Below are 10,203 nucleotides of genomic sequence, written 5' to 3' on the forward strand. Positions count from 1 at the left end.
AGGAGAGAGGACAGAGGAGAGAGGAGAGAGGAGAGGAGAGGAGAGAGGAGGGGAAAGGAGAGAGGAGAGGAGGGGAGAGGAGAGGAGAGGAGAGAGGAGAGGAGAGGAGAGGAGAGGAGAGGAGAGAGGAGGGGAGAGGAGAGGAGAGGAGAGGAGAGGAGAGAGGAGAGAGGAGATGAGAGAGGAGGGGAGAGGAGAGAGGAGGGGAAAGGAGAGAGGAGAGGAGGGGAGAGGAGAGGAGAGGAGAGAGGAGAGGAGAGAGGAGAGGAGAGGAGAGGAGAGGAGAGGAGGGGAGAGGAGAGGAGAGGAGAGAGGAGAGGAGAGGAGAGAGGAGATGAGAGAGGAGGGGAGAGGAGAGGAGAGGAGAGAGGAGGGGAGAGGAGAGGAGAGAGGAGGGGAGAGGAGAGAGGAGGGGAAAGGAGAGAGGAGAGGAGGGGAGAGGAGAGGAGAGGAGAGAGGAGAGGAGAGAGGAGAGGAGAGGAGAGGAGAGGAGAGAGGAGGGGAGAGGAGAGAGGAGGGGAGAGGAGAGGAGAGAGGAGGGAGAGGAGAGGAGAGGAGAGAGGAGAGGAGAGAGGAGGGGAGAGGAGAGGAGAGGAGAGAGGAGAGGAGAGAGGAGGGGAGAGGAGAGGAGAGGAGAGGAGAGAGGAGGGGAGAGGAGAGGAGAGAGGAGGGGAGAGGAGAGGAGAGGAGAGAGGAGAGGAGAGAGGAGGGGAGAGGAGAGGAGAGGAGAGAGGAGGGGAGACGAGAGGAGAGAGGAGGGGAGAGGAAAGGAGAGGAGAGAGGAGGGGAGAGGAGAGGAGAGGAGAGGAGAGGAGAGAGGAGGGGAGAGGAGAGGAGAGGAGAGACGAGAGGAGAGAGGAGGGGAGAGGAGAGGAGAGAGGAGGGGAGGGGAGAGGAAAGGAGAGGAGAGAGGAGAGAGGAGAGGAGAGGAGAGGAGGAGAAAAAGAGAGACGAGTGGGAGAGAGGACAAAGAGCCATTTCTGAACTCTTCAAAGCGAGCAACCAGCCTGCGGCTCTCAGCGATGACTCACGCAGTCTCTGAGGATCCCAGACAACAAACATGGCCGCCACTCAGCACATACATTCCCCAGGTCACTTAGGTCACCTGATTGCTCCTCTTCCAGAACTCTCCTGACACAGAGACGTCACTTCCTGCGCTCCGAACAGCCGTGGTCGCTTGCATCTGCGGGACGAGCCTGTGAGGACGGTGGCATCTCATTGCCACCTGGTGTCGTGTAGTACACGAGAAGGTCACTGACGGCGCTCCTCACCTGGACATGAGCCAGCTCTGCAGCAGAGTGACTCATCCCGTCAAACGTGGAGCATCTTTGACTTGGCAGATGAAAGTGGCCTGCAGCATCCAGAGGTGGAGCTTTCATCATCTTGCTGCCACGGCAACACACGTAAAGACACCCCAGTAGAGCCTCAGGTGTGTGTGTGTGTGTGTGTGTGTGTGTGTGTGTGTGTGTGTGTGTGTGTGTGTGTGTGTGTGTAAACAGATTACAGTGTTAGCTGAGCTCCTGTCCTGCAGCCAGCGAGCAGCACCCCAGGGTGTGGGGGGGTCCAGGTGGGTCCAGGGGGGTCAGCACTCCTCCCACTGCAGCTGCCAGGAGTTCTTTGTGTCCCAGGAGGAGCTCCCCTCTCCTCCTCTGCACCAACCTCCCTGAGCCTGGAGCCTCTCAGGCCTCCAACACCCACGCAGACACGTCCTCCTGGGTCACATGATGGTGATGTCACTCAAAGTAGACGTGACGTAATGATCGGCCACTCATGGATGAAGTTCTGTGGGGAATGTCCCACACCTGAAAAACACCGGGAGGACACGGTGGCGTCTCATGGTACCAGATCGTCTGGAGGGTGGGAGGAGGGACACCGCTGGGTTGGCAGATGGGAGAGGCTGTCCAAGTGTCCTCACTGGGACACGTCAGCAGGTTGCTAGCAGCTTCATCGCAACTCTCCACCGGCGGACCAATCAGAGTACTCTGGACAACTGGAAGCGTGCTTTTACTCCCACTTTCTGAGTAGTGCTCAAGATGGGAGTCAGGTGGACTCAACCACGCCTCAGACGGTTCTGTCGTCCCTCAGTAGCGTTCTAGAAGCAGATCCGTTTACCATGAAGGTGACCTGGACATGCTGGGGACATGAGGGCCGTCCTGGTCATCTGTTGGGTCCTCGTCAATAAACAGGACAAATGGAGCACCTCCTGCTCCGCCTCTGCCTCCTCCGAGATCACTGACGTATCTCCGGAGCAGGAAGTGACATCACCCCCAGGGGGACGGGGAGGGACAGTCCTCCTGCAGACGGTGAGAGTATTGTTGGGGGGGCAGGAAGCCCCTGAGCCTGTGTCTATTTTTATACCTGCGTTGGCTGGGACTCAGCTATTGTTTGGGTCTCGGGTCAGTGTCTGGAGCTTCCCCTCGTCATCAAGTGGTGGGGGGCCAGGAAGAGGCCTTCACCAGCTGTACGCCGCAGCTGCTGCCCCCACTCCCACTACACCCCCCCCCACTCCCACTACACCCCCCCCACTCCCACACACACACAGATGCAGGTCACACTCAGCTATCATGATCCTTTATGTGGGATCATCACATGGCTGAGATGTGAAGATTTAGCGGAGTCACATGGTCTGACTCCGCCCTCAGCTGACTGACAGCTGCATCTTCACGCTTCAGTCTGTTTGTAAACAGTCAAGTTCCTCCATCCAAGATGGTGGCTCCGCAGCAGGCGTGCAACTTGAGGTTAGACCAGGAAACCTGACAGCACTGTGACAAACGAAGGAGGTCAGATATACAACAGATCAGCACAGAGTTAGCCACTAGCATTAGCCCCCGCCTCAGGAACGGGATGAGCCAGTCCACCTCCAGACCAGCCGATACTGGGACTATGCTGGTCAGGTGAGCCGAAACCACCGCTGCCAAACCTTTCATTACGCTGCGTCATCACGGGAGACCAGACGATTCAGCTGAGACAAGACTTTTCAGTCCTGACTCACAATAACCTGCGATCTCAGCACAGGAAGTGGAATCCTTCAAGGTCACAAGCAGTTTTCTCACCAGAACAGTCAGGCAGACAGACCCTGGATCAGCAGCTCATGCAGCTACACCTGGATGACGTCATGAGGCCGTGGGACTCCAGCAAACACCAGCATTAGGAGACAAACGCTGGTGGCGTCTGAGACAACACAGATTAGACTCAGTGGCACACGGACGCCAGACGCCATCTTAGAGTCCACCAGCAAACAAGGGCTAGGATGGAGGCTTCAGCAAGACGTGAGGGAGGAGTCCTGTCAGGAAGCATGGACAAACTATGGATGCCCCGCCCCCAGCTGTCATCACAACGCTGCAGGGAATAGCAATGATCACAATGAACTCCAAACCCCTGTTTGTTTGTTTGTGAGCAGGACAGTGACTGACAGGTCTGATAATCACACACAGAAGACGCTAAAGTAAAGCCCAGCACCAGGGGGCGGGCCCACCAGGGGGCGGGCCCACCAATTGGACATAAATGTCAATTTGTGTGCGTTTGTGAAACATGGCACCAGTGCGCCACGTGTGTGGTCCTTCCTGGGTCTCCCTGCGTCTGCAGCTCAGCCCCGTTCGCCCGACTCGCCCACTGGTGGATTTCACACCCACCAACAGCACTCAGTGACCTCTGACCCCTGTCTGCAGCTTCCTCCCTGACCTCTGACCTCTGAGGGAGAAAGCTAATTATTCTGTGGGGCAACACAAGTTGTTTTACCTTCACTGCTGCTTAAGAACCATTGATGCTTCATTGACAGAAGAAATTCAAGTTTACCAGCATCGCCATGACAACAACAGTGCCCCCTTCCTCGAAACAATGCTGTCAAAGCAACAAGAACCAGACGCCAAAACCACGTGGCTAACGTGGAACCGGTTCTGCTGGAAACAGGTCAGAGGTCACACATCCCTCTGATCAGAAGGAGCCAAGTCCTGAAGTTACTGTGCTGCAGACAAGGCACCACAGCGTGGTGATGTATTCTCAGTGTGCACGCCGCCGCCGCTCCTCCCACCGCCTCCTAAGTTAAGCCAGGCCAGAAGGCCTGCTGGGAAAATGGTGCACTTAACGCAGGACACAAACATCTGCCGCCACCGGCCCTAATCTCTGTCAGCGGGGAACAAAAGGTGCAGAGCTTTGACTCATTTCTCCAGAGAGAGTGGCGTGCTGACAGCACCGTTACGTAATGACTCATGTCTATTAGCCGACGTCAGTCAGGGGCACTGTTACATCATCATCATCATCATCATCATCTTCCCCTGATGCTGCAGGCAACGCCGTGACATGACACTCACACACTCATGGTGCTGCTGCTCGGTCACCTGACAGGCATGAAGGACAACAGGAAGCAGCTCCAGGTATTGAGACAGCGGGGAACCCACCGTGACACTTCATGACACCGCAGCGGCTCCAGCGAGCTCGCCATCTGCTGAGGTAGCATGAAAGCGTAGACGTTTTTGTCTCCTTTGTCTATCTGAGGATGCCAAGAGCTGAAGGACCGATGGACATGGAGAACGACTCAATCACCGTTACCGCCACAAACTTCGAAATACCAATGGCTAAGACCCGCCCCTTAGCAGCCTGCGGCTCACTCTCAATGGCTCCAGTGACAATAGAAGCTGGCGGCGTCAGAAGGTTTCTCCATGGCGGCAGCACGGCGTGACACGTTCAGCTCTGCTCAGGTTTGGAGAACAGAATAAAATACATGAAATATGAACAACTCAGGAAGCTCCATCAGATGTGCGTCCATGCACGTCCGTTTGACCTCCACCTCCACAGGTGGATGTGCGCGAGTGCAGCATCCTGAGCTGTGATTGGCTCGTATGCTTTCACAGGCGGGTCTTAGCCATGTGGCAGCTGCAGGTCTGTTGCTTGGCATTAGCTTGTAGCATGTGGCTCCTCCCCCAGGGTGGGGGGGCAACAATGAGTTGAAACAAGGTTTATGTTTGAAAACCTGTGTTTTTATCAGGAGAAGCGTCCACACAAATAAGAACCTGAAACGAGCAGCAACACCTGTCCCGGGATCAGGACCGGAGTTCTACGGGCTCACAGGTGAAGGAGCCGTGGAGTAGCGGTTCCCACTGGAGGGACTGCCACAGGTGTGTTGGTACAGAGGGCAAAAGGTCACTCAGGTACAAGCACTCACCTGGCAAGGGGGGATGTTTGGCCAGGATGCTCGTACCAACGTGTGCTCACGAGGCTGCTGCAGTCACTCACTTCTACGTCATGTGTCACGTCACTGGCCAGAACCAGATTATCACCTCAAGTCTTACAATGACGTGACTTGCATCATCACAAGAGCCAAGTTCAGATTGTGATGTTGACACCCCCCCCCCTACCTTCGATGGCGATGACGTGCTCCCGGATCTGGTTCTGCAGCAGGGGCTCGTCCACGCGCTCCAGCAGCTCGTAGATGGAGTAGATGTTGGGGTGCACGGACTCGAACCTCTGGATCTCGGCTCGGATGGCGGCCGAGTTAGCGAGGTGCTGCTGGTAGTTCATGGCTGCGGCTCCGTCCGGGACCTGCGGGGGCTCAGTTCATGCCCCCCCCCCCCCCTTCTCGGATCCAGTTACTGTCACTAATGCTCAGTTCCGAACCAGCTGGGTGGCGGATGCGCCTCCAGGGAAGCAGCCAGCTACTGGCCGCCGAACACAGCTGCTCCCCGGGGAGTCCCGGGTCCCAACCTCGGTGCGGTGACGGCTGTGCGGCAGCTGGAGCACCGTTCCCCCATGTCCCGACCGTCCGCGCGGGTTAAAAACGGTGCTCGCCGTCACCGGGAGTCATGATTGACGAGCGGAGAGGATGAAACGGCCTTGTCGCTCGGCGGCTATGCTAGCCGGCTAAAGCTAGCTAGCGGTAGCTTCCCAGCCGGAGGGGAAACTGGAAAACTGGCGGAAAATCCACTGCGGTCGGCGCTGTTCACACCAGCGAGGTCAGCCCGAGCCCCGCAGGAGCGAGTCGAACCACGGTTCAATCACAGGCGGCGGCCCGGGAGCGGCCAGACCGACAGGTCGTGGTTGTGGTGTGGAGTCGGGATGCTGCTACCCGTCCTGAGTCCGTTGTTCGTTGTCCGCTCCGGTACCAGCTGCGTGTCCCCGGCGCGGCTCGCTGGACCCGCCGCGGAGCTCCGGAGCCTCGCTAATGCGTCCAGGTGCGCTTACAGGTGGCGTGTTCTGGAGCTTCGTCCCGCACTCTCAGCCGCGTCCCTGACCATACAGCGACGTCCATCGCGGACTCAGTCGACGAGTGAAGCCACAGACTTTCAGCCGGGAACGTCACTCCCCCGCAGCGGGCCACTTCCGTCCGGGAGTTTCAAAGTAAGATTCGCGCTGTTCAATAAGCTCAGGCTTTCAAAATAAAATCTTCAAGGCCACATTTCAGATAGAAGTCAGTAAAGTTTATTACATGACAACAAACGGCATGAAGGAAACCAACGTACAAAAAGCAGAGCCGTGAAGCAGGAACCCGAGGAACTGAACCACATCAGTCAAAGTCATGGTCCTGGTCCTGGTCTGAGGACAACGTCAGCTCCTGGATCCAGGACCAGGCGCAGCTCAGATCTTTTATTTGAGTGGGTTTGTTGGTCTGTAACACTTGAAGATTTCTGCTCAGTTTGCACACTAATATAGATGTTTGTCCACTTGAGTGAGTTTAATTAGTTTCTACAGCAACCGCGTCACACTGGCTGATCAACTACAGCCTGCATTTTTGTAGGAGAACCTGGTTTTTGTCCTGAAAACGCATGAAAATTTCTTGTTTTGCACATCTGACACCAAAACACCTCAAATAAAACCTTTGGGAAGCTTCCAGTTCTCACTGGATGGACCAGTTTCACTTTGCAGAACCAGACACACGTGTGCTTGGGGCTTCATTGGACACTGATTTGGAGGTCAGACAGAGGTCAGTCAGCCGTTCCAGCAGCTCGACGCCGACCGGCGCGACACGAGAAACTCTCAGATCCACGATTTCCTCATCAAAATGACAGACAGCTGTGAATCTTTCTAAATAAAAGCTTGCCAGACAGACGGGTTGTTTCTCTGTGCATTCACATGGAAGTGAAGAAGAGTTGGTGTTGTGACCTCATGTGCCTCCCCTGGGCGGAGCCGCTACTGCATGGAGGCTGCCATTTTCTCTCCGTCCAGCAGCAGAACGTGCACAATACCGCTCTTCTTCCTCCCGCTGCTCGTCGCCTTGATGCAGCACTCGTGCCCCCCTAGGCTGAAGCGCGTCTCCGTGCCGTCTTCCACAAACTCTCCCTGCAGACAGACACAAAAGCAGGCGGACACCTTGGGGGCGGAGCTCAAACTGATCATGTCAGCTGTGTGTCCCTGCATCAAGCACCTTCACGTCTCATCAAGGTTTCCCAGCACCGAGATGTTCTTACCGTAGTGTCCATCTTCTGGCCGTCGCACCACACGTCCATGGTGTCCTTCTCTGTTGGACAACAGGACATCAACATCAGAGTTGCCATAGTGACCATCATGACAATGAACATAATAAGAACAGTGGAAGAAGAGGAAGATGAGGAGGTTGGGCCATGTCAGTCCCAGAGTGACAGCAGAGTGGTCACCATGGCAACCCCCCCCCCCCCCCACCTCACCCAGCACCACTCTGTGGTCCTCCCCCTCCAGCTGCAGCAGCCAGGTCTGGGTGGTCTTGGCGCGGTTGTTGATGAACCTCTGCAGGCTCATGCCGTCCACGTCCAGCGAGTACTCATAGGCGAACCCGCCCACCGCCTCAATGTTGATGGTGGCTCTGGTGTTGGTCCCGCCCACAGTGAAGGTCTCTCTCCCCACCAGCTTGAACATCCAGTCTCTCCTGACCACTTCCTGTCCAGGGATCACAACACTCTTTACCTGCTGAAGGAGTTGAGCAACAACGGCGAGCTCTGATGGCCGCCATAACTCCCATGGCTGAACACAGTGATGTCAGAGGGTAACAGACGTGTGGAATTGTGACACTAACAACGACAGACGCTCTGTCGTTGCTTCTCTTTGTGTTGACACCAAGAAGGGACAGTGTCTTCCCTCGAAGACGGAGATTTCTGTAGAAAATGGCACGAAACCGCCGAAGGTCAATTCTAATAAGACAATCGCCCGTTTATTGTGATCATTGTGGATTCTGAGAATTGAGGCAAATCGTCTGCACTGGTGAGTGAGCGCCACGACAGCCTGGATATTAGACCCCTCACCAGGTGAGGTGCACCTGTGGCTTAGGTGACAAGGAGGGTGAATATGGCCCCGCCTCCTCCCCGCAGGCCCAGGCATCATCAGCCTGAGAAACTGTCCCCGGAAACCTCAAACACTGCTCAGCTGCTGTACAAGCTGATCTTTGATGGAAAAGTAGATGAGAGCAGCATCTAGTGGCTACTGGAGGAACTGCAGGACATCAGGGAGGTCTGACTGGAGTTTCCCAATCTGGAGGTCGCGTCACCCTGAAGGGTCATGAGATGTACAAAGGAGTGACTAAAACCCATCTTCTCCATGTCTGACCTTTCACCTTGGAAAATATTGAGGTCGTTGACCTCCTCAGTGAGGAAAGCCCTTCAATTCGGAGAAAAGTCAGACGGACCCACCAGGGAACGCTCACCTTTCTGTTGACGTAAACGACGCGTTTGCCGGTGGTGGTTCCATGAGCAAACTCGACCGTGTACACGCCGTCACTCAGCGCCACCTCCCACACCGCCACCAGGTCTCCACTCAGCATCTCCACCACCCCGACGGTGTGAACAAGAAGACGAGGGGACGCCTCCTGGTCTCTAAAATGTCCTCAATGAAAGGAGGAAGAGGAGGAGCGGGAGCTTTGTCCGGCAGAGGTGTCGACTCAGCAGCAGGCGCATTACTGTAAGAGGATTAACACCGTGAACTCACTCTCTCCTGAAACACACGCCCTCGTCGCCGCATCACCGTGAGGATCCTCATGACTGTAATACATCTCCTGACCCCTGACCCCGACCGTACCCATGACCTCACTCAAACCCTGACCCAAAAACCAAGTCTTGACCCTAAAGCAGCCCTTTGAGCTCGTGAGGACCGGCTAGAATGTCCTCACTCTGATGGGTAAAGCGTACTCAGGTCCTCACAATGGTCCCAATAAAAAACACTCACACACACGTTTGATAGGTGTGAAATAAACCTGGATGATGATGATGATGATGATGGTGATGATGATGGTGATGATGATGAAAGAAGATGCAAAGGTCACAAATGAAAGGCATAAGAAGTTTCAAATTAAAAGAATTATGTTCCTAAATAAACAGGGAGAAGGATTTTCAAAGTAAAACGAGCCCACAAAAGAACTAGTCAGTCAAGAACATGTGACCACTTTGTGTGTGCATTGAGTTTGTGTGTCACCAACCTGATCAGGAGCGCAGTGGAAGTGAAACTGAGGGCGGCAGCGGCGGCGGTGGCATCCAGAAGAGACACAAATCTCAGGTTCATGACTAAAACAGCAAAATCTGACAAGTGGCAGCTGCAGATCTGAGTCTCTACCAGACCCGCGGGCCAGGCGGCGCCACGTCTGCCACCGCTGCCACCGCTGCCACCGCTTCATACCACGCTTGTTTCAAACCAGTGTGAGCTGCACAAAGGTGGAGGACATTCTGTCCTCCACCTTTGTGAGACGATGAACAAAGCAAACACAGCGAACAGAACACAGAGTTGATGGGTGCCTGCCCAGCCTGAGCAGCGCTCGTCAGGACTGCATTTCATCATCCACCCATCCATCAATCATCCATCCATCAATCATCCATCCATCATCCGTCATCCACCCATCCATCAATCATCCACCCATCAATCATCCATCATCCATCCATCCACCCATCCATCAATCATCCACCCATCAATCATCCATCATCCATCCATCATCCATCCATCCATCCATCCATCATCCATCCATCCATCCATCAATCATCCATCCATCATCCGTCATCCACCCATCCATCAATCATCCACCCATCAATCATCCATCATCCATCCATCCATCCATCATCCATCCATCCATCATCCATCCATCATCCACCCATCCATCCATCCATTCATCATCCATCATCCACCCATCCATCCATCCATCCATCATCCATCCATCCATCCATCCATCATCCACCCATCCATCATCCATCCATCCATCATCCACCCATCCATCCATGCATCCATCCATGCATCCATCCATTCATCATCCATCATCCA

At 55.0% G+C, this 10,203-nt stretch overlaps 1 protein-coding gene across 1 annotated transcript; it reads right to left on the minus strand.

Annotated features, from left to right (window-relative positions):
* Positions 1 to 6,398: 6,398 nt before the first annotated feature.
* LOC147272874 (fas apoptotic inhibitory molecule 1-like) lies at positions 6,399 to 8,747 on the minus strand. Its single transcript, XM_086202616.1, has 4 exons — positions 8,606 to 8,747; positions 7,617 to 7,845; positions 7,401 to 7,450; positions 6,399 to 7,272 (listed from the first exon to the last, which is right to left on the minus strand). Exons 1-4 carry the CDS (start codon positions 8,720 to 8,722, stop codon positions 7,123 to 7,125), a joined length of 546 nt encoding a protein of 181 aa, XP_086058742.1. The 5' UTR covers positions 8,723 to 8,747; the 3' UTR covers positions 6,399 to 7,122.
* Between the last annotated feature and the right edge of the window lie 1,456 nt (positions 8,748 to 10,203).

The sequence above is a fragment of the Aulostomus chinensis genome, chromosome 1 (assembly GCF_037954235.1).
Source record: "Aulostomus chinensis isolate RoL2024-O1b breed Wild chromosome 1, RoL_Achi_v1.0, whole genome shotgun sequence".
Taxonomy (NCBI): Eukaryota; Metazoa; Chordata; class Actinopteri; order Syngnathiformes; family Aulostomidae; genus Aulostomus; species Aulostomus chinensis.

Excerpts from the sequence above, each read along its gene's own strand:
- LOC147272874 (XM_086202616.1), bottom strand. The coding sequence starts at position 8,722 with ATGCTGAGTGGAGACCTGGTGGCGGTGTGGGAGGTGGCGCTGAGTGAC. Across the intron at positions 7,846-8,605 it reads TCGTTTACGTCAACAGAAAG|GAAGTGGTCAGGAGAGACTG; the intron begins GTGAGCGTTCCC and ends ATCCCTGGACAG. Across the intron at positions 7,273-7,400 it reads GCCAGAAGATGGACACTACG|GGAGAGTTTGTGGAAGACGG; the intron begins GTAAGAACATCT and ends GTCTGTCTGCAG.